Source organism: Bison bison, unplaced genomic scaffold (genome assembly GCF_000754665.1).
Source record: "Bison bison bison isolate TAMUID 2011002044 unplaced genomic scaffold, Bison_UMD1.0 scf7180017864266, whole genome shotgun sequence".
NCBI lineage: Eukaryota > Metazoa > Chordata > Mammalia > Artiodactyla > Bovidae > Bison > Bison bison.
The window spans coordinates 2,526,237-2,551,108 of record NW_011494838.1 but is presented as its reverse complement, the minus strand read 5'-3'; the positions used below and the strand labels follow the sequence as shown (position 1 = coordinate 2,551,108).

The following is a 24,872-nucleotide window of genomic DNA, read 5'->3' as shown; positions in this document are numbered from 1 at the left end:
ACTACCATTGGATAATGGGTGTTATGAATAGGTTCCTTGTCATGATAATAGCAATTTCCTTGACTTATTACTTTCCTTATGTATGTTTATGATGTTTAAATTCAATTATGCCAATAATATTATTAATATCATTTTAGCTCCAAGATGTAAGCAAGTTGAAACCACTTCAAGATTTGACTTCTCTGATCCTAGCTGAAAATCCAGTTGTGACCCTTCCCCATTACCTTCAGTTCACCATTTTTCACCTCCGATCACTGGAAAGTTTGGAAGGTCGGCCAGTAACCACTCAGGACAGGCAAGAAGCTTTTGAGAGATTCAGTTTAGGTAAAGTGACATATTTTTTAAAAAACTAAATTCGGATGGGAGAGGAATTTATTTTCAGAAATGATCCAGAAAAGATATATTTGTTATTAACTTTATAATGCTATTAAAATTTGCATAGAAAATGGCACCACAGATCAGTGAACTCAGCGAATACTCATCAGGCGTGTGCTGTGAGCCAGGCTCTGTATGTGGCACTAAAGATAGGGCTAGCAAGATGTAAGGCACTGGCCTTCAGGCAGCTTCTGTTTCAGTGGAGAAGACAGACAAAAGACAACTAAACCCAGATAAAGTAACAGAGCTGAACCCCTTTTATGGAAAGTGGTGTAAAGGAATGGCTGTCTGAGGAAATGACATATAAGCTGAAGGCAAAGGCGGGAGAGGATGAGGGAGAGGGAAAAGCTTGTACTTTGCCGTTGGGAAGATGCTGGTGAGTTAAGAGACAGAAAGAAGATCAATCTGACAGGAGGATAGCGCAAGGTGAAGTTTGGAGAGATGGGGGCGAGATGACACGGGGCCTGGGCTGTTAAAGTTTGGAGAGGTAGGCGCGAGATGACACAGGGCTTGGGCTTTGGGTGTGTTCCAGGCGCTGCAGAAAGTACTGACAGCATTTAAGCAGGTGTTATATGTTAAGATTATTTCTGATGCAGGATGGAGAATGACTTAAAGCAGGGCAAAATGGTGATAAAGGGGCATGTTGGAAGGCTATTGGCTTAGGAATGTTGGTGGCCTGTATTTAGATGATAGATGTGGAACAGACAGATCCACTTTGGAAGTGGAGTCAGCAACACTTTCTAATGGATTAGATAATCCTCAGGCTTCTGGCTTAAGTAAGTAGTTTGCTGGTAATATTGTTTTGAAAAATGGGAGAACTTAGAACTCTGAGTTTGAATGTCTGTGAGGCAGTCAAGAAGAGAATCAGAAATGTGTGTCTGGGGTTCAAAGAGATCTGTCCTAGAGATGTAAATTTGGGAGTCGTCAGCATAAAAATGATACTTAATTCCACCTGAATCAACTAGCTCTCTTGGGCAGGGCAGCCGTTGGGGAGAGCAAAAAGGGGAGCCAGCTTAGAAAACAGAAAGAGAGGCCATCAAGGGAGGACAAAACCAGGAAGTAGTGGGTTGCAAAAGTCTGAAGTTTTCAGAAGAGGAAGTGGTCAACTATGTTGAATGTCACTGAGACGAGAAGAAGAAAGATGAGCACAGAGAAGGGCTTTAGACTGGCAACATAATGATGAGCTCAACAAAAGCAGTTAAGTAGTGGTTGGAACAAATGCTAGATTATAGATTGAAGAATGAATGGGAGGAAGATATTTGGATAAAGATTTGAAATTTCCTCCCACAGTTTCTCTCCCCTAGTACCTAATAAATGAGTTTTAAAAAGTTAAAAAAAATTTCGCCAATCACTTCCACACCAGGAAATTGTCAGAAGCATCAGAGCTGGTAATCAAAGACACAGAACATTCGAGAGCGAAGTGGAGAGAGATCGTGGCTTAGTTTCTTTGGTCCTTGGGAGGCCAAGGAGATGAGACCAGAGAAGAAGCATAAAGACTGTCTCTGGATAAGTGCAGTGGGACACTTCCTCCATCAGAAGGAAGAGAAGATGTGTGTAGGTGTTAGTTTTGTTGCTTTGGTGGTAAGAAAATGAGGAGTTTCTTCTGGTGGGGTCTGTCTAAAGTATGAGATCATCAACTGAAAAAAGAAAATAGAAGTATGGGAGTTTAGAAGGGAAGAGGAGGTATGAAATAGCCTAACACAATAGTTAATGTAATAGTTACAGGCTATGAACCTATATGTTCAACCATTTGAAACTGACATTAGTCCTTGTTTATTGATAAAAAACAGCAGTTTCATGTGGTTTGGTCCAATACTTGAGAAATGTGGTAAACTTTCATTAGTTTGGGATCCCCCTAACTCAACATTTGTTTCCCAGAAGGTGATGTTTTGGAATCATTAAAAAACATAAATGATGCAAAGGGAAGTCATGTTGGGGGAAGTGTTTAAAGTACTTACGATTCATTCTCAACTCTGAATGTTAATTAGGAGCTTTTAGTGATGCTGAGCTCTCAGGATCCAGTGGTAACACAGATAGATGCAGTTTCTGCTTTCATAAAACTATAGTGGGCAAGGCAGACACCAACTCCCCCTGTGACGAGGGCCACGGCAGAGGTGCAGGGTGGCATCATAGCATTCCTGAGAAGCATCTTATCTGGGGAGGGTAGAGTCGGGGCTGGGTTCTCATAGTGTTTTATTTTAAAAAACCAAACCTGGAAGATGCAAAACAGGCCAGTAGGAGATGGAGGAAGACACTTCCAGGCAGAAGGTGTAGATGAGAACAGGCATCAGAAAACTGAAGAAGTGGAATCATTTCAGAAATGTGTGCTTGAAAACGGGACTGGAGAGGGGATTTGGGACCAAATCATGAAAAGCCTTGTCAGTTCTTGATGTAAACCTTTTGGATCCTATCCCAAGCATCACAGGAAGCCTTAGAAGGATTCTTAAGATGTCTTCCCTGGTAGCTCAGCTGGTAAAGAATCCACCTGTCATGAAGGATAACATGGTATTTTATTTTGTAAGCATGCTTGCAGCATCCTTTAAAGTGTAATCACTAATATCAAATAAAATTTTGCGTGTTTTTTTCTAAGAGACTTGGAAAAAGCCGCCTCATTTATCAATACTACTTAAATGCTAGGAATTAAAATGTTATCTTTTAAAATCGTTATCCAGATGATTATGCCTTCCTTCCTCTTAGTATAAATCACTTTCTAGCTCAAAATAGTCTTTTTTTCCCTAAACCATAGTGAATAATTTAAAAAGTAGAATTGTATTTTTACTGTTCTAAGACTTCTTTTGCTGTTATTTAAGAAATAGTCCTGCCTTTCTTCAAGTAGAAAATACAATGATTCATAAACTATTCAATTTGTACTGGTAGAAGAGGTAGAAAGACTGGAAAGAGACCTGGAGAAGAAGATGATGGAAACTGAAGAGCTTAAAAGCAAACAAGCACAGTTCCTTGAAGAAATTAAAAATCAAGATAAATTGAACAGATCATTAAAAGAGGAGGCTGTGCTACAGAAGCAGAGCTGTGAGGAGCTCGAGAGTAACCTCAACACGAAAAATGAGCTGGTAAGTCCGTGTTTTACATCGCCGTGACTGTATTCTCTTGAAATAGAAAATTCTCTGTTCTTAGGGCTGGAAACACAACTTCCTGGCCGTAGAACGGGGAGGATGTGGTTTAACGGAAACAGCGTGCTGCAGTCCTGACGCGTCGCAGTTGGCTGCGCGCTGCGTGGTACGGCTGCCCAGAAGACGCGTGCTGTCTGCGACTGTGCCCGGAGCCTGGTAGTCAAAGGGCTGTTTCATGGAAGAGGCGCTGGAGTTACTGATGAAGCTCCCACGAGATAAAATTAAATGGCAAATAGTATTATATGGAAGCAGGTTTTCATTTGGTAACGAAGAGGAAGTCTAATAGCTGTCTTGAGATAAAATGTGATGACTCTGGATTGTGTTCCTCTCATTGAAACAGGCATGTACTCAGGGTTTAGGAAAAACATTAAAAAAAAAAAGTTAGGGAGATGACTAAAATCACCTTACAAGACTTTTTCAACCTAGAGAATCTGATCCTGTAAAATTATTAGGCTACTTTCCTTGAAGGAAAAAATAGCTGATGGTACTCTTTTCTTTTTTTTTCATTTGACAATTCTTTCTCTGATCTAAGCATAACTTTAGAGAACTATATTTCTCATATAATTAATAGAATCCTTTATACAGGTTTTTTTTTTTTTTTGGCATCCCTCTTTCAAAATTGGCATTCTGGCTTAATTACTTGATTTGTTGACAAGAATTCTGCCTAAACACTTATATTTTTAAACAAGGGGGCGGAAAAAGCATTCCCTTCTCTGTGTGGAGAGAGAAACTGTTGCTTGAAGTCTACACACCTGTTTCTTGAGCGCTTCTTTATCAGTGGGGACATGGTAAAAATCAGGACAGCTTCCCCAGCTCTGTTAGCCAAACATTCATAACGTTTGTGGCTTTCTTCACATGCCTTTTATTCGAAGGTAGTTTCAGGTGTGCCTGCCGTATTCTGAAGGCACATTATATATGATGTTAATAATTCAGTGATTGTCAATGGTCTTATACATGCATCTGTTGCACTCCTTTCCAGAATAGAATGGATTGATGAGTAATTAAGTCGTTGAAGACGTATTACAGTCAGTTTTATTTTAGCAGTGAACTCTTTGTGCCGTCAATTCATGTCTGTATTTAAAATACAAAAAACAGTACTTACTGTGGTAAGGTTTTGATATCACATGACATTGGTGAACATTTAATGAATTTTCCTGAGTTACTGATCTTTTTTGGTAATATAAAATTCACTTTTATTACTAAGATAAAGGAAGATTTTAATTTCCATATGCTGAGATTTTCCATGCATGTTAGTCAACCTGTTGGAAACCTTGGCAAAGTATTGTATTTATTTATTTATTTATTTTTAATTGAAGGATAATTGCTTTCCATATTGTGTTGGTCTCTGCCAAGCATCAACATGACCCAGCCATGGGTCTACCCACGTCCCTCCCGTTTGTGCTCTATATCTGTGTGCTATCCCAAAATTATGAGTTCTTGCACTTACCTAGTTTTCTCTTTTGTTTGTTTATAATGTTGCTATGTTTGTGCTGTAAATAAATGTTTTGTAAGTCATCAACAGTTTTTGCTGTTTCTTTTCTGTAACTGTTTTTGGTTAGAAGGCAGACTGTGCTGTTCTTTAAGTCTTTATGTTATTTTTATCATTAACTATTTAAAATACATTATACACAAAGTTAATATGTTTATTATAACAAATTCAGACAACACAAATGTATACAGTGGAAAATGAAGATTTCATTCTTTCCTATCCCATTCTTTGGAGGTGAATATGTATCCATTTTGTTTTCTATGCTTATGCAATATATATTAATTATACATGTAATTGAATATACATACACATATATATACCTTTGAATGTTTTCTGACTTAAAAAGGATCTTACTGTATATTTTTTAAAATTCTGCCTCTTATTTTTTATAAAAATAAGAGTATATCATTGGACAGCTCTCCCAAACTACATGCACATGTACTTGTGTGCACACATACACGCACACACGGAAGTTCTCTTTCTGTTCAGTCTGTATTGTGTTCCGTTATGTGGATTTTGCGTAATTTATTCAGTCTACTGAATATTTAGGTTGCTGCCACTTTTTTGTTATTAGGAACAGAACTGTAGATAAAATCTTATTTAAAAAAAATCTTTATGCCTTATACATTCATACTAGTAATTCCTTAGCATAATCTCTGTAAGTTTAAAATTTTTTAATTTTGATAAATATTAATGCACCCCTCAAAAAGCTTATAATTGCTTCACACTTCTATAGGAATGGGTAAAGGAACCCAATCAGTTGATATTATTCAGTTGATATAATTCAGTTGATATTATTTTGAACTTGTAAATAGGGTAGAAAAAAAATAGAATCTCACTGCTTTAATTTCACAATGTTTTTAGTTATTGAAGTACTGCATATATGTTTATTAGCTATTTTATATTTCTTCTTTAAATTCATCTTGTTTTACTTGTTATTTTATGATTCCAAAGAACTGTTCTATGTTTTAAAAAAAGAATTCTGTGTCTTATTTTAAGAACCTACATTTGAAAAACAGTTTCCATTATCTTATGCAGAATGTCTGGTGGTAATATCATCTATAGCTGTAAAATATTCTAGTTTCATAAAGTAATTCCTCATGTAGTATACAGATTAACTTCTAAGTGAAACATCATAGCGTTGAAGGAAAACTTGGTGGTCATTTAACCTGTAATGGTCCTTCTCTCCTGCCACCAACAAATAATTAACTTTAATATTAATATTTCTCGTTGTCTTTTTCAAGTTATTTAAGTTATTTAACTCTTGTTGTTTCCTCAGTTTTAAAATGAGGACTATTTACCTGCCCTATGACTAAGTGAGGTTATGAATCTGAAAATGATTTAAAAGGAACTAAATTAAGTAATATGGTAGTAAATTTGAAACTCATAGGTAGGATAATGATAAAATGCGTCCATATAAAAATAATGCAGGTGTTAGTAAACATATCTTCCTAAGGTAAGCTGTCAGTAAAGAGCAACTTACGTTGTCACAGCCTCATTCTCTAGAATTCTCCAGGTGACGCTGTCTGTCTGCTTCTTCCTCCTTTTAGCCCTTGTCTCGGTTTCTTGCAGACCCTTGTCTGCCGATTCTTTATTCTTCCTTAAAGGTAGTTTGTTCAGGGCTGAATTGTACACTGTTTTTCATGGTTTGCATGATAACTTGTGTTAATATACTTACGTCCATTTTAAGTTTTGAAACTGGCTTGCCTTTTGAGAAATGTGCTTGTGTGTGTACATATTTTTTTTTAATGAATGTATACATAGGAGAGTGAGTATGAATGTGGGGGAAAGAATTTGTATTATTTTTCCTACTGGTAAATATGTTAATTTCAGTCAACTCTTGATTATCCACAACTGATACTGTGACTAGCCTACTTTCCAGGGCCTTAGACTCCCAGCTGTTCTCATTTATGCATTTCTTCAATGGACATTTACTGAGTGCTTACTCTATGCTAAGCCTACTGCTGTAAAAGACACAGAGCACAGAGTATTTACTGGTAAAGTTGGCCCTCGAACAACATGGGGGCTAACCCACGTATAACTTTTAGTTGACCCTCAGTATCCTTAGTTTCTTGGTATCCGCGGATTCAGCCAACCACTAACTGTCTAGTCCTACAGTAAATACTATTGGAAAATACGTGTAAGTGGACCTGCTCAGTCAAACCCACATTGTTCAAAGGTCAGACTGTATTTGCCTGCAGAGGCCAATTCATGTATCCTCCATGGTTCAGTCATATTTGTTTTTCCCCACTGCCACCAAAGAAGGCAATGGCAACCCACTGCAGTATTCTTGCCTGGAAAATCCCATGAACAGAGGAGCCTAGCAGGCTACAGTTTATGGGGTCGCAGAATCAGACACAACTGGGCAACTCAGCACACTGCCGCTGATCTTTGAGGAGAAGAGCCCAAGAGTCGTTGACACTGTGGGTTGTGAGTTGCTTTCTTGAGACTAGGGACTCGTGAGCACTGGTGAAAGCATCTGTGTGGGTGATGTGCTTGGCACCCACAGCAGGACACAGAAGGCAGTGTAGTATAACAGAGTTAGATTTGAAATCAGGAGACTTGGAATTGAGCTCTGCCTCTTCTGCTACCAGCCGGGCAACTTATTTAACCTCTCTGTGCAGCTCCGTCATCTCATAGGGTGGTGGTGAAGATTTAGTGAGATAGCACATGCCAGATGCTTAGCGCAGAGTCTCGCATACTGTGAGTTCTCAGTCAGGATGGCCTGTTATCCACGGTAGCCTTTCTTCCCCTCAGGTGGATAGTCAGGAGATGACTGAAAGCTAAATCATGCACGACTTTGATTTCGTGGGCCTTATAAAATGTTTTGTTTATGTTTTACTCTCTTCAGCTTGTGTTTTTGTATGAAAGAAATTTTTCTGCATGCATATTTTTTGTCTAGTGTCTTCTATTGGATGCTGGGGGCAATGAAAAAGCAGAAATCACTTAGTGGACCTTTGAAATGAATCAAGAATTGGTTTAATAGAAAGGGAGCTGGTACTGGTAGTTAATAAAATATTTAATTTCTACCACTATTTAACGTCTGACAAGTCAGTTAACCAATCTGGGATTCAGTTTCTTTTTTAAATTTATTTATTTTAAATGAAACAAAGATGAGTGTTTTTAATGATAAAAGGTACAATTCACAAAGAAGATATCATAAACCATTGGACACCTTAACAGCAAAGAAACAAAGATATATAAAGCAAAAGTCAGAAAAAATATAAGGGAAAAGAAAAAATACATAATCATATTGATACATTTCTCTGAGAATATTTTATCAAGTGCAGAAAAAATAAGAATAGGAGCATCTTAAGTGATGTCATTAATAATTTAAATATAGTAGATTTATATTTAACTACTCTATATTAATCATATCCTACACAAATATATTTAAAATTTTTTATCTCATGCATTGTTATTAGATGTCCATAGGACATGTAGAAAAACTGGCAAAAAGATAAGCATTACTAAATTTCAAAAAGTAGAATTCTTTTTTTGTGTGTGTGATTCAGTTATATATATATGTGTGTGTGATTCTGTAACACACATATATATGTGTTATTTTAAAATTTATTTTCCATATTAGGTCATTACACGGTATTTACTGTAGTTCCCTGTGCTGTATAGTAAACCTTTGTCGCTTGTTGCATATTGTTTTAAATTAGAAATATAGCATTCTATTCATACTGTCAAATGTGGAATCAAAACGTCATAAATTTTTTAGTTAGGCAAGAATTCATAAGTTTTCTAAAATATATATATTATTCATATATTTATATATATGTATGTACAAAAGCTTTTCTATTATGCTTGATAAAGTCTGCTACTGCTAAGTCACTTCAGTCGTGTCCGACTCTGTGTGACCCCATAGACGGCAGCCCACCAGGCTCCCCTGTCCCTGGGATTCTCCAGGCAAGAACACTGGAGTGGGTTGCCACTTCCTTCTCCAATGCAGGAAAGTGAAAAGTGAAAGTGAAGTCGCTCAGTCGTGTCCGACTCCTAGCGACCCCATGGACTGCAGCCCACTAGACTCCTCCGTCCGTGGGATTTGCCAGGCAAGAGTACTGGAGTGGGGTGCCATTGCCTTCTCCCTTGATAAAGTCTTGAGAACATCCAAAAAAAAAAAAAAATGGAGAAATTGAAAAACATAAACTAAATGAAATGGGAACACTGAATATGAAATAGAAAGAGTGAAACAAACTAGATAAAAGTAAAAGATCCTCATATAGTCCAGTTGTTTTTAAACATGGCTGGCATTAGAAACAAATCTGGAGCTCTGGCAAAAAAAAAAAAAAAAGGCAATACTTGGGCATTTGTAGTTTATTTATAAATTCAGAAGATTAGATGATTTGTTTTCTTTTAGCTCCTAAAATTTCCAAGAATAACTAAAAAGTTGTAGTAGAGTAGGATTACTTTATTAAAAATTTAATAATATCACATATTTGGATCTGATTGAGCTTATTTATATCCCTTATCCTCTATTACAAAAATAATGTTCTGAACACTTAAAACCAAGATGTTGTTAGCCAAAATATGACAGCAAGAGCAGCACAACAGTTAAAACCAATTTCCTATTTTCATCCTTCTCACTCCTTCTAATTTCTTTTTAATTAATGTCTAATATCACGCCTATCCATGAGGCTATCGTAAATAAATTAAGTGAATTAGTACCAATTATTGGAAAAATCAGGAAGCAGATCCTTGGTAGACTAGTTACTTAAAAATAATTGATAAGAATTATTTTCACATTTGGATTAAACAAATTTAAATGATTTTTTAAAAAACTTTTCATTGTATCCTAAAATAACATAATGAACTTCAAAGGTCTCTTATGTGATCTCTTATGAAATGATAGTTTTGTATTTCATTTTTTATAATACTTTAGAATTAAGATAAAATGCTCTTAGTGTTCTGTGTGCTGTGGGATTTTTTGAAATCAAATCATTGGTTATGATCAGAACTTGCCACACCAGTCTACCTTTATACTAACTTATTGAATCTGTGTGTTGTTTCTTATCAAATTGGGCCAACAGCTAAGACAGAAGACCATGGAACTAACGCGAGCGTGTCAAAAACAGTATGAACTGGAACAGGAGTTGGCTTTTTATAAAATCGATGCTAAATTTGAGCCACTGAATTATTATCCCTCAGAGGTGAGTTATTTTAATTTTGTAGTAATCCAAATTAAAGTCAGGATAGAAGGGGGCAGGGGAGGGCAGGGTAGTGGTGATGTTTAAAAAAATTTATTGTTAATCACATTCTTGTTATGAGGATATCAGCAGAGTAAATGTATTTTGGTTCAATCTGTGAATGATCTAGCTCAGTGAGATAGAGCAGTGTCCATAAGAGTTTAAAAGCCCCAAAAGGATATTTGCCCACATCCATATTTGTAACCTGGAGCAACCTTCTAATCCTCAGTTACCTCACTCAAAAGTGTAGTTTGATCCACTTCCTTAAATCCAAACTTCCAGGAAAACTGCACTGCCTGCTTCGGTGTCCATGGCACAGTCATCTCCCTGTACTGTTTGTTCAGGAGTCACTGGGTTCACTATTCATCGGTCATTATTTATACAAATATCGTGAATGTCACTGCAATCGACAGCCATTTAACTTCCAAGATCCAGTGATTCCAATCAATATCATGTATCATTTAGTAAAAGTTCAGTAATTAAAATTTATTAGACTGAGATTTTACTTATATGCCAGCCAAGAAACCAAAATACAACACCTAGACTTCTGATTTGAGAGATTCAGCAGTACTTTAAAAAAGCACATATCTGTAGGTACTTCCATAATCAATCAATCCAGCTCACTCTTCAGGGATAGGAAGAGGAATCTTTTTGAGACCATTTTTTTTGTTCTAGTTCCTTTTTAGTATTAAGAATACGATACAAGAATTTTATATATAATTATATGTATTTTTTTAACTTCTGTATATGCAAGATTAGTATTTAAACAATCCTGGGCTGTATTCTTCACTAATAACACGAAAAATGTCACTTGACTGCATAGCGGTTACTTACTAAAGCATAAGCTCTGTTCATCTTGTTTTTAGTATGTTGACGTTGATAAAGCCCCAGATGAAAGCCCTTACATTGGCAAGTCCAGATACAAGAGAAATATGTTCGCCACAGAGAGTTACATTGTGGATAATGCCCAGCCAGTTGAGATCAAGAGGATGGAGCCAGAGGAAGGGGAGCAACTTAGAAACGAGCATGTGAGCTTGAAAGCCCATATGCCACTGGACACGGAGCTGGAAGACAAAGAGAACAAAATAAGTACAGGTTAAAACAAGTTACTTTGAATACTTTAAATATGTAAAAAGACTGAATATATATGCTGATTTTTTAAATTCTTCTAGTTAAACATGATGAAGATATTTATTATGATGGCGTTTACCTGAGAAGTTTAAAACAAAAGTAGTGATTCATTGAGCAGGTTATTTTTTAATCATTCCTGTTACAAGGGAGAATTATAATCTGACCATAATTTGGCAACATGTCCAGGGGCTCCAAGAATGCTTAAATCTGGTTGTCGTGACAACAGATTCTTCTTACCATTGGACCTGCACATTCAAAAGCACGTTTAGTAATGACTGAAGCAAGTACGGTTATTGATTCCTATACATGGTGCTAAAACCTGAAGCAGTGCTTTGGGGAAGCCAGATCAGTGTACTCTTCCTAGGCTTGGGTCTAAGGCTGCCTTCTGACTCTTCCTGACCTGACCACACCCCACCTCCTCAGTTGCCTCCCAAATCGTGTTACTCAAGGCATCTTACCACGTCCTGGCAAGTCATAAAGAGAAAGAGGTCAACCCAAGGGGACCTTAGAGACCTTCCAAGTGGCAGACTTTGAATGCACTTACCACTTAGCTGTATGCATATGAAGGAATTAGAAAGCAGTCTTGAGTTCATGCATCTATCTCACTGGTAATCATGGCCCATTGTGGGGATCTCAGTCAGTGAGATTAGTGGTCCATCTTCCCTTGGTTGGCAGCTAAATGGAAAAACTCAGAAGGCCAATAGAGGTTGACCTGGAGACAGGAAAAAAGGGCTGGCTGTCCATGTCTGCATATACTATATTCAAGGCTCTGGAAGGGAAAAGCAAAACTAAATCAGATATATGTACTGACTAGCTTCAAGGGGCTCATAGTTTTACAGGAGATGGGGAAGGAGGAAGGGAGAGATAAATTAGAAATTTGAGGTAGAAAATCATTGATTTGTAAGTGCATATTTTCAAGTAAAATCCTTAGTCCCTCAAAAGTTCCTTAATTTTGGGACTATCAAGTAATGCCCCTTTTATGTTAATAATTTTACAGGTAAATGGATCAATAGCTCTATGTCATATTATGAAACTATTCTATAGATTAATAGAGAGGAAAACCATCATAAGCAATTACTTTTTTATTCATGTGATGTATAATTACAGAATTGGGGTAGGGGAAGTTATTGCTAAGAAAAAGGTAGAAATTTGAGAATTAAATATTTTTCTTGTGTGTGTCTGTGTGCGTGGTTTTTAAATTTGTAGCACAAGCTCGACTATCAGAACTGCATGATGAAATAGAAAAGGCAGAACAACAAATTTTAAGAGCCACTGAAGAATTTAAACAACTGGAAGAAGCAGTACAACTTAAAAAGGTAGGTAAAAGTAAAGCTGTATTGCTAAGAGGAAATGCCAAGAATGAAATGTGCTTCCCTCTTCATAAATGTGTAAAGACTGTCTTCAAACAGTCTTTAAATCAGTGCTGCCTATTTAATTGTGGAATAACAAATTTCGAGTCAGACATGGTTCTAGCATTTTCCAATTTCATTTCCTACCATTCAGGATGACATCCTATTAGCATTTTATAGAGTGTACATGTATACATTACTTTTATATAAAAAAGATACATTCCATTTACTCTATTATGAAAGTGTCTAATTTATTAAGGGAAGCTGCTTCCTAATATCTTTCTTAATTTAATTAAACAGTCCCCACCATTAAGATCCTGGGACCTAGATTAAGAGCCAGAAGACATCTCTGTAATAACATTATTAAACACAGGTGGCAAAAATATAAGTGATATAAAATGCAGTATATAAAAAAGATGATGTTTATAAAGAAGAAGTAAACAGCTCAAAACCTGTGACGTAGTTGAATAGGAAGAAAGTTCAAAAAAGGAAGTATTCTGACATTTTAGTTTTTAAGTATGTAAAAGGTTTTAATTATTTGCAACTTCTAAAAATCAGTATTGCAAAATTATGATGGTAACTGTATTCACACCATAGTAAGTAGAAAAGAACATGAAGTCCAAGTTATATATTCTTTTAAAAAGATGCCCTGTGTTGCTACTTCCAGACTGTTGAGTAACCAGAAACTGAGTCGGGTTTGTGTGGCAGTTGCTGATTGGCTGCGCCCTGAGTAATGAACAGCTGTGTTCCCCCCACAGGGACAGGAAGTAGGCAACAGATAGTAAAAATGAGTTTAGAAGACATGTGTAGATAAACAGCACAGGTTGTAGGGAGGGAAAAACGAAAATTAGGAGAAACGATAAAAAGTTTGTAGAGTGTGGCAGCCCACAGAGGCCTCACTGAGGGGGCGACACTTAGGCTGAGAAAGGATGACAGGTAGCCAGTGAGGCCTTCCAGGCAGAGGTGACAGAGTGTGCAAAAGGCTTCAGACTGAAGAGTCCTCTGCAGAGTGAGGGAGAGTGCAGTGGCAGATGAGGTTAAAGCTCATGCCAGGCATCATAGACCACTTTAAGGGGTACAAGTTTTATCCTGAATGGAATAGGAAACCTGTCAGGGACTTTAGGTGGTAGAGTGGCTGATCTTATTTGTATTTTTATAAGGTCACTCTCCTACTTGATGAGAGTGAAGCGGGCTGAGAGAGGTGGGAAGAATGGAGGTGTGTACATTGGTTTGGAGGCTGTTGTCTAGTACAGGCAAGATATGATAACGGCTCGGACTACAAAGGTGATGGTAGTCATGGAGAGAAAGGAGATTAGGTGAAAATCTGGCAGGAGAAATGATGGGAGTTAAAGAAGGATTGAAAGTGGGAGATGAGGCGGACAGAGCTGTCAAGAATAGTTTATAAGAATTTACAATTTATAAGAATAATTAAATAAGAATGTTTTAAAACAGCACTGGCCAAAGCTTTATATAGATAAATTGATAGAAGTAAAAAATGTACAAAATATTTAATAGATCCTTATAAAATGTACTTAGGAAAAAAAATAGCTATTTTGTGAGTTATTTAAATATTTTTAAAATATTTATATTTTTAAATATAATAAAGCCTTATAATAAAGGCTTTTCATTACACTGTCAGTTAGTTTTATATTCTAATACAAGGGTAAGTGTTGTATAAAGTCAACTACCATTAAGGCTATGGTTATTATTATTAATAATTTATGTTATTTGTACTAGAATGAAAAATCTCATTACTACCTGCATTTATTTTTTCATATGCTCTTATAAAATGCTCTTATAAAATAAACATTTTTACATGTAATAAAGATAAAAGTATACGATATCGTGGATTGCCTAGATAACTCTTACATTTTACTTTTACTAAAAAAATCTGGCAGAGCATATGATTATACTTTTTAAAATTGTACTAGTTGTTTTCTGTAAATTTGAAAATCAGCGTTTCTGTCCTTTGCTAATTGTGTATTGGGGTGTGGGGGGAACTAGATTTCAGAAGCAGAGAAAGACTTTCTTCTCAAGCAGCTGAGTGGCAGGATACAGCTTCTAAATAAATTACGCCAGGAAGCTCTTGATCTAGAAGTGCAGATGGAAAAGCAAAGAGGAGAAATTGCTGAAAAGCAGGAGGAGATCAAGGACCTCCAAAGAGTTATTGATAGTCTGGATTCCAAAGACCCAAAACATGTAAGTAAATGAAGAGAGCTCTGGCTTGTTCTGTGGGAGTGAGAATATCATTTTTCTGTTAATAGATATTATGTCTCGTCATTTTTGGCCTCAGAGTCCTTTCTGAAGACCTCTTGCTTTGGTGCACAAATGTGAGCGACGTGTTTATGTGTGTGTATATATAACACGTGTGTATATACATATTGTTTGTTGTTTGTATTTAGTCACTAAGTCATATCCGACTGCTGCGCGACCCAGCTGTAACCTGCCAGGCTCCTCTGGGATTTCCCAGGCGAGAATACTGGAATGGGTTGCCATTTTCTTCTCCGGGGAATCTTCCCAATGCGGAGATCGAACCTGATCTCCTGCACTGCAGGCGGATATTTTACCACTGAGACACTGGGAAGCCCACATGATAAATTAGAGACTTTAAATAATATATAATATGGCCTATAATATCTTCCCTTATCACATTTATTTGCTCAAAAGTCGACCACCCCATGTAAGGCCCCTGAGGACAGGAACTGTATCCCCGGGGCCAATCCTATGTTTAGAATGATTGCATTAAGGAAAATAGCCACGAACAGGCGTATAGGTACTACCCAAAGCTCCTTTTCTCCCTGTTTGAGTTCTGTGACCTGTGAGTATAATTAGACCCTGCTGCTGCTAAGTCACTTCATGCGTGTCCGACACTGTACGACCCCATAGACAGCAGCCCACCAGGCTCCCCCGTCTCTGGGATTCTCCAGGCAAGAGCACTGGAGTGGTGTGCCATCACCTTCTCCGAATTAGACCCTAGATTGTCTATTGCTTTCAACAGACACCTGAGATGGTCTTGGCATACAGGGAGTCTAATACACACTGGATGTCTGTAAAGCATTACATATAGAAAGAGGTTAAATGACAAGTAGGAAAGGCATGCAAGTTTGGAAGGTAGTCAAAATCAATGTGTTAGTGGAGATGAAGCCTGCAGGCTGGATTTTAAGACTCCTGAAGTTTAGTTCTAGGGTTGTAGCTTTAGTCTGAGTACCAGAGGATGTCTCTTTTTAATTCATTTATCCAGAAGGAGCATCTTTTTTCTAGTTTGCACAAAGTTACCTTATTGGCTAGTGTCTGGCACCCCATTTTATTGCTGCAGAATGTGAACATTTTAGCAAGAGGGAAAGAATCAAGCATGGTATTGTGCATATTTTTCTACAGATATAGACTAACTTTTATTATCTAATCAGATGAAGTATTTTTCTGAATTGCAAATAGAATTTAAAAGTAAAAGCTTGAGAGATCAGAAAGCAGTAAGTGAGATATGATGAGAAACATGTATTAAGTGACAATGATGTGTCTTGCATTGGACTTGGTTTTAGGCATATACTGTGAGGAACTTTATTTTATTACAGCATCCATATGAGATTGGTGACTTTTTAACTTGCATAAGATTAAAAAAAGCGGGGGGGGACTTCCCTAGCTGCTCAGTGAATAAAAAAAAATCTGCCTGCTAATGCAGGCAATGTGGGTTCCATCCCTGGGTCGGGAAGATCCCCTAGAGAAGGAAATGGCAACCCACTCCAGTATTCTTGCCTGGAAAATTCCACGGACAGAGGAGTCTGGCAGGCTACATACAGTCCATGGGGTCACAAAAGAATCAGACTCAACTTAGAGACTGAATAACAACAAATAAGATAAAAATATGATTTAGAAAGATTAAATGATTTCCCAGGTCTCCCTTTTAGGAAGAGGCAGCCCATGCTTATGCTATTAGATGACTTTCTGCTCACAAAGGAGTTACAAATCTAAAGAGATTAATTACTTTTAAAATTAGCTCAGTGCCAAGCCTAATCAAGTTTTCAACAAACGTAAGCATTTAACTAGTTTTCAGAAACAAAAGATACTATGTGAAAATCAAATCCCCTTTTAGTTAGAGAAAACGCTTCACAGCTAGCTAGAAGCAGAAGTATCAGAGGAACAAGGGACAAACGGAATGAGGGGAGATTTGTATCCCTGTTCACTATCTAGCTTTGCCCTGTGGAAGCAAAAGGTACCGGTACCCCTAGAGGGAATCCGCCTGTAGTAATCTGTTGCAGAGGTTTTCGTGATTGGCCTGGGGCAGCTTCCTGTGTTGTGATTTAAAGCGTGGAGGGTGGGGCCTGCTTGCAGAGGCTGCTTGCGATTGGACGGGCTGGGTTGCCGCTCAGTCTCCGCCAGGAATGTGGTTTGAAGTGCTGGGAGGTTAGAGGCTCGGAGGCGCTTACAAAAATGTGGCTGTCAGAGAGGGAAGTGCACATGAGTTTCAAGGCAACATTAGAAAGCGTTCCGCTCACAGCTTCTCTGTTCTCAACGGCTCAGTTTTAACAGGACACATTCTAAGTTAAGGTATGATCATTTTCTCTCTCTGTGTACAAAGGACTTAGACAGGAGGAGGAGTCAGAGATGTAAGTTCCTGTTTTTACAATACCTCTATTGTGAGCTCCACCGTAGTGAAAATCGCTGAATATACTTTTGCTCCCAGGTGTTTAATGCAGATCATTGACGTATTGAACTAATTTTTTGTCCTGCATGTAGAGATTTCAGTAGAAGTTTTAATGGTGAATTTTTAAGATTTGTTGATATAGATATGAGGGCAGAAGATTTTAAAAATTCACTCTGAGCCACAAAAATCCTAAATTTACTTAGAATTTAAGCTTTTATCTTTAGTTACCTTTTGAGAAAGATTTCAGGAAGAGTAGGAGGAGTTTTGAAAATCCCACTGAGTCAAGCTGGCTCTCATCTGTTCTTCAGAAATGAGGGGACTTTCTTGTCTTTGGAGGCAACAGCGTGTAAAATTGGGAACTGTTGTTTTGTAGTCAGATTACAGTCTTAGACTTGAGAAGAATGGAGTTTGTTACTCAGATGGATATAGTTCTTTCTCCTGATAACTTTCTCTTGAGTTATTTTTGTTCTGTTCCTCTGGTCCTGTGGGGGCAAGCTAGAGCTGTGCGGGTGTGAGTGGGAGGACACAGGTTCTCTGGGGAATTGTTTTGTCTCCACATGAACAGTTGCTTGAGGAGACCTGGGCGAATCATGTGGTGGACCTGAGACTCAGTTCTCATGCGTGAAAGAGAGTTAGACTAGATCATTGGTTCTCAGTTTTTTATCCCAGCACACCTGAGAAATACAATCCAATCCTTTCAGTTAACAGTAGCTCCCTAAAGCAATGACTGTCAAGGTACATGTGGGTGTGTGAAAGCTCTTTTTGTACCAGGAATATATGTAGTGGATGGAGGAGAAGGGAGTGCCTCCATAGGGCCCTCCATCTTGAGGATCACTGGCCTAAATGGTCTTTGAGGCCTCTCTCAACTCCCAGTTTATAGAACTTAAAAGCAAAATGTTTCTTTGTATAAAGAATTGAAAATAAAATTGAATTCTAAGGAAGTATTTATTCCATGTCTCTATCTCCCCCAAAATATTATAAAAACATTACTTTGCCGACAGAGATCCATCTGGTCAAAGCTGTGGTTTTTCCTGTAGTCATGTATAGATGTGAGAGTTGGACCATAAAGAACACTGAGTGCCAAAGAATTGATGCTTTTGAACTATAGAGTTGGAGAAGACTCTTGAGAGTCCCTTCAACTTCAAGGAGATCAAACCAGTCAATCCTAAAGGAAATCAGTCCTGAATATTCATTGGAAGGACTGATCCTGAAGCTGAAGCTCCAGTACTTTGGCCACCTGATGCAAAGAGCTGATTCGTTGGAAAAGACCTTGATGCTGGGAAAGATTAAAGACAGGAGGAGAAGGGACGACAGAGAACAAGATGGTTGGCATCACTGACTCAATGGACATGAGTCTGAGCAAGCTCCAGGGGTTGGTGATGGACAGGGAGGCCTGGCGTGCTGCAGTCCACGGGGTCGCAAAGAAAAGTGCTCATGTGGAAACAACACAGTGTCTGACACAAAACAGATGCAAACTGTTACATTTTCTTTTCCATTCTTCCTTAGAAATGTTATTAACGATTATTATCTTTATAAACATTCAAAGAATTTTGATTTTTTTTTTCAATTTAGTGCCATATGAAGGCTCAGAAAAGGGGTAAAGAACAACAGTTTGACATTATGAACAAGCAATACAAACAGCTTGAGAGCCGTTTGGACGAGATACTTTCTAGAATTGCTAAAGAAACTGAAGAGATTAAGGACCTTGAACAACAGCTTACTGAAGGTGAGAATTCTAAGCATGATTTGAGGTGTACCGGTTTCAGTGTTAGTAAAAGACAAATGACAGGCGTTAATCCACATATTAGCTGAATATGCTTCAGCTGTTAGTGCTAGTATTTAATAGGGAAATACTTACAGAGTTCTCAAAAATGTTTAATAAAGGTAAACATTTTTATTTTGGTTTTCTTGGGTTGATGTCCTACTGAGTCAGGTCACTATGGCAGGAAGTCCGTAAGTGATCATGATAAACACTGGCACGTGATTGTCTTCTTCTAAGGCATAAAATCCTTGTCACTTATCCCTGCTATCAAGCACTCAGTGTCTGGTTATAAGGAGAGTGCAGAAAGAATTTTTGAATCTATTTTTGCAATGCAAATTTAAATTGTGACATTGCCAAAATAGAGGAAGAGGAAGATACTAGACCGTAGTGATAAGAACCTTGGCTTGGTGTAAAAAGATCCCAGTCCTTGTTTTGCCGTTATCAGCTGTGTGACCTGGGACAAGTTATTTTTGTCGTGATCATTAGTTTTGGAGAGGATTATATGAGAAAGTGTTCATAACGTGCCTGGACATAGTAGGTACCCAGTATGTGATTGGTGGTTGTTTTCTGAAGTCTTCAGGTTATAGGTTAATGTTGCTCATCTTGGATTTGACTTGGTTTTGTTTCATGTGTCCAGTAGTAAGATCTCAGTTTTGTTGCACATTCTTCATTATTTTATTTGGAAATTACTACTTTAAACTTTTTACAGCATGAATTAAGCATTTCATAAGCAATGCCAATGACTACACTATTTTTACTGTATACATGCTTGATAGTCCTGTTCCATGGGTAATAGGGGGAAGCTGCTACTGTATCTTAAATATGAAAACTAAGATAGTAGGAAATAATTGGAAGCTTAGAATTTCATTCTTAGCTAGTAACCAATAGCTAAGGAGTCTAAATGCAGTAATAATATATCCTGAAAGCATTTTCTTGTGTACATCATCACCTTCCCTTTCTCTGTCTTGCTTAGGCCAGATAGCAGCAAATGAAGCCCTGAAGAAGGACTTAGAAGGCGTCATCAGTGGGCTGCAGGAATACCTGGGGACTGTGAAGGGCCAGGCCGCGCAGGCCCAGAACGAGTGCAGAAGGCTGCAGGATGAGAAAGAGGCGCTGCTGCAGAGGTTGGCCGAGGTCCAGCAGGAAAGGGACCAGCTGGAAATAGTCACCTTAGATGCAGAAAATATGAGGAAGGTGTGCTTCGTTTCTTCTTGTCTGTTCTTAGCCTCAGAAGTAGGCGGTGTCCAGATGAAGTTAGTTAAGGGCGTTAGCGACGCTGCAGTTGTGAGTGACAGAGGTGGCAGTGGCTGTGCAGGGCTTTGGGCTTTTTTCCCCTTGTGATATGCTTGGAGTCATTTTTTTTTTTACTTTACTAAGAAAAGGAAGATTATTTTAGCAGAATTTCTATCCCTGCAAAGTACTGTGTTCAAATAACTTGAAAGGATAAGAAAGTGTAGCTTTTATAATTACTATATTAGATGTTCATATTTTATTATTTGTGCAGCAAAATTAAGTACAACATAATTTTTCTTATCCTTGTTGTTATTGCTTCGTAATGTTAGTGTTGTTTTACAGACAACAAGGCGGGCACAGCGTTGTAAATTAAACCCGTCCGCTCTTGCTTTGCTGACATTCATCCAGAGATTTCGTTTGCTTTGTTATTGCTTTGTAATGTTAGTGTTGTTTTACAGATAACAAGGCAGGCACAGCGTTGTAAATTAAACCCCTCCACGCTTGGTTTGCTGACGTTCATCCAGAGATTTCGTTTGCTTTGTCTTAGTTGTTCGGCAGACTTCATACTGCAAGAGAAGCCAGGTTCCCAGACCTCACCCCAGTAGGGATGTCTTTGGAAATTTGAATTAATGTGTTTTAATGTTATGAAATTTATCAGGCATATAAGAATATCAAAAATATTTAGCACCATGTACCAACAACTCAGCTTAAAAAATAAAACATACAGACATCCTTGAAGCCCTCTGTGTACTGCCTCCTAGAAGTAACGAAACCCTGAGTATGGTTATTATTTCCCTCTATATCTCTTCTTTTATTTTATGTGTGGCCATCTATAAAAATATGTAGTATTGTTTTGCATAGTTTTAGGATTTATATAAAAAGCACATCGTGTATTCTTTGGCCACTTCCTTTCTTCCTTCATGTTTATGTTTTTGAGAATTGTGCACATTGATGCATCTAGAGCTCTACTTTATTTTTTTTGATATATGTAACATCCCATTGTCTGTGCATACCGCAGAATTTATTGCTTATTCATCCTCTTCTTGGGGGATATTGAGATGGTTTCTAGTCTTTCGCTATTATGATACTGAGAGTGACATTCTTACATATATCCAGAGCATGGGGACTGTGCTCACAGGGGGCTGTGGGTCAAAGTGTGTGTGCCTCCCCCAGTTCACTAGACATTATCATATTACTGTCTGTAGTCATTCTGTGAACTTCTGTTCCCACCAGCAGTGTGAAGGCTACCATTACACCACATCCTTGCCATGACCTTACAGTTATCTAACTTTTATTTTGTAAGCCTTAATTTTGAAATAATTTCAAGCATACAGGAGAGTTGCAAGAATCACTCAGTGTAATTTCCATTCAGAGTCACCGATTAATACTTTACCACATTTGCTTTATCTCATATTTAATTTTACATGATTTTATGTACATTTTTATATTAATTTTTTTCCTAATCATGTTAGAATTAGTTGTAGGCAATCATGGTCTTTAGCTTTGAAATACTTCAGCATGTCTTTCCTAAGAACAAGGACATTTTCTAACGTAAGCACAGAATAAGGATCAAATTCAGGAAATATAATATTTTGCCAGACTTAGTGTTTGCCAGTCTGCTAGGTTTGAAATGATCTTTGTATTTTTTTACATTTACAGGACAGTTGAAAGAAGAGTTCATTGAGCTTCTGTGTGTTCTCCTAAATTAAACAAATAGTTTACCATATATATATATTTATATATATTTTGCTGGGTCATTTGAAAGTTGCAGGTGTTAAGACATCATCCCTTTAGTCCACATCTCTTTAAAACGAGGCTATTTTCTTCCATCACTATGATACCATTTTTACACCTAGAAAATCAGCAGCAGTTCCTTAATACTGTTTAATATCTGAGCCATTTTTTCTGTTGTTTATAGCTTGTGTGTGTGTGTGTAGAATCCAGCTAGTGGTTCTGAATGGCACCCCAGCGTCTAGATTCGTCTGATTGTTTCCTCACGCGTGGTTCAGCTTGTTCCTCTATGTTCTGTGCAAAATACTGTCTTGTTTTAACTACACTTCCCCCGAATTACTGCAGAAGTTAAGTACTTTTCATCTGTTTATTTGCCGTTCAGTTTTTGTCTTCAGTGAATTCCCTCTTCATATTCCTTGCCCATTTTTTTCTGTTGGATTGTCTGTCTTTTTCTTAATGATTTGTAGAAACTCTTTATATATTCTGGATATGAATTCTCTGTTGGTTATGTGTAGCATCTGCATCCCAGACAAGCGACCCCGGTGATTCAGATGCAGGGTGGTCTTTTATCACCCGCTGAGAAACTCTTCTAAGAAGTTCTCATCACAAGGTTCTCCTTTGTAATCCAGAGTAGTTTGGTCTAATTCTTCAAGATCCCAAATAAATAGATGAAAATTATAATGTTTAATCATAGAAAAATGGCCTAAAGTGGTCAGAACTGTGGCGTGCTAATCAGTGTGTACTACACGTGTCGACATGGGTTTACATTTCTCCATCATCCTTAATATTAGAGCGTGCTCGTCCCATCTCGCTGTCTGGTAAGTGAACATACTATGGTTTAATAGAAAGTCTGGGCTTTGGAGTCAGAATCCCAGTGCATATTCTGACTCATCGTTTTTTTAGCTGCACAGCCCGGTGCTGTTTACCTCGATGTTCATTCTCCACTTCCTCATCTGTAAATCGGGGATAATACTTTGCCTTACATAGTTACTCTGAGGGTATAGTGAAATAACGAATGTGAAAACGTTTATTCCCGTGTCTGAAGGAAAATAGGCCTTAAATTTTATCCTCTTTTTTTTTTTCTTCTTATGAATACATAAGACTCGTTTAAAGGATCACACATCTGGTTACTCTGAAAAACACGTTGTAGCTTGCTGATTTTTCTGATGACAGTCAGGGTTTTGTTTTCCAACCTGGATTCACACAGCCTGCGGCCTCCTCATATGGCTGGTGAATGCTCTCTGCGCCTGGGCAGCAGTGGCTGGCCAGCATTTGGTTTAAGTGCTCGGGTTACTTATAATGACTTGCAGATGCTTCAGCAGCACAATGAGGGTTCTGTACTTAAACATACACTGAATCTTTGCAGGAGCTTGCAGAGCTAGAAAGCGCCCTTGCAGAGCAGCATGAGGTGAACGCGTCCCTGCAGCAGACCCACGGAGACCTCAGTGCCTACGAGGCTGAGTTAGAGGCGCAGCTGAGGATGAGGGATGCCGAAGCCAGCCAGCTCAAGAAAGAGCTGGGAGAACTGGCAAGGCTCAGCCAGGTGAGTAAGAGCAGAAGCCGTGTAGAAACCAAGTAGCCTGGGCCTTAACATAACAGCTTTCCTTCATTTACTCTAATATTAAACACTTTTTAAGCCCACATGGACTGATGGGCTTCCCCAGTGGCTCAGTGGTAAAGTATCCACCCACAATGCAGGAGATGCAGGTTTGATCAAGCCCTGGGTTGAGAAGATCCCCTGGAGATGGAAGTGGCAACCCACTCCAGTGTTCTTGCCTGAGAAATCCTATAGACAGAGGACCCTGGCAGGCTACAGTCCATGGGGTCGCAGAAGAGTCAAACACAACTTAGCAACTGAACAACAGTGTGAAGTGATGAGAAGAGCACATGTTTGGAGTCAGACGGTCCAAGCCTAAGTATGACCCCTGTGTGAACATGGGCAAGTCACTTCATGGCTCTGCGCTTCTGACAGATACTGACCTCTTCTGTCATGTGGGTTATGGTGAGGATAAGTGAGACAATGGACAGGAAGCACTGACAGTTGGTGATCAGTAAATTCTAGTTTTTCTTTCTCAAACCAGCTCCAAGAGACCTCTTTTAAGTTGATATTACATTTTACTGTGCTGCTTTCTGTTTTGTTTGGGTGAAACATCCGCTAGTTTAAATTATACCTTGAAAATTAGATAAATATTTATTCATCCAATAAACACTTATTGATTGGCCATTAAAGACCAGATGCCCTGGTTGCTGCAGAGAGCAGCACAGCCGTGGTTACACTGTCCTTGTGAAGTTGACAGTCCGGTAGGTGAAACAGGTGTTAGGGGGAGAAAGGGGCAGGGCCCTGTGCTAGGGGAGCGGTGGGCAGGGAAAACTGCCCGCGGTGATGGCGTTTCAGCCGAGACCCTGTGCTAGGGGAGCGGTGGGCAGGGAGACTGCCGCGGTGATGGCGTTTCAGCCGAGGCCCTGTGCTAGGGGAGCGGTGGGCAGGAGACTGCCGTGGTGATGGCGTTTCAGCCGAGACCTGGAAGGTGACTGGGTTTGGCCGTGCGGAGAGTGCAGGGGTGAGATGAGCAGAGGTTAGGGGTGTGCTCTCGGCAGAGAGGCGAGGAGAGAGCGCATAGTGCATTTGAAACGCTGAAAGTGTGCCTCCAGTATGCCAGGGACGAGGAGACGAGTAGGGAGTGAGAGTGAGAAATCAGGGCAGAGAGGCAGACGGTGACCAGTTATAGTATATTCTTGATCTCATTAAAATACAGTTTTGTTTAGCTTTTAGACAAATGGGTTGCATTTTCCACCAGGAGGCCCACTCAGACCTTCCACTGTATCTGCTGAAAATC

General features: G+C 38.5%; 1 protein-coding gene across 1 annotated transcript in view; it reads left to right on the top strand.

Moving 5' to 3' along the window:
- Positions 1 to 24,872, top strand: part of CNTRL (centriolin) — an 87,197-nt gene that overhangs the window by 17,839 nt on the left and 44,486 nt on the right. The window contains exons 6-14 of the mRNA XM_010848414.1: positions 138 to 324; positions 3,253 to 3,446; positions 10,032 to 10,151; positions 11,054 to 11,282; positions 12,525 to 12,634; positions 14,672 to 14,866; positions 18,882 to 19,035; positions 20,045 to 20,265; positions 23,402 to 23,578. Coding sequence (XP_010846716.1) covers positions 138 to 324; positions 3,253 to 3,446; positions 10,032 to 10,151; positions 11,054 to 11,282; positions 12,525 to 12,634; positions 14,672 to 14,866; positions 18,882 to 19,035; positions 20,045 to 20,265; positions 23,402 to 23,578 — 1,587 coding nt within the window. The remainder of the gene's footprint in view (positions 1 to 137; positions 325 to 3,252; positions 3,447 to 10,031; positions 10,152 to 11,053; positions 11,283 to 12,524; positions 12,635 to 14,671; positions 14,867 to 18,881; positions 19,036 to 20,044; positions 20,266 to 23,401; positions 23,579 to 24,872) is intronic.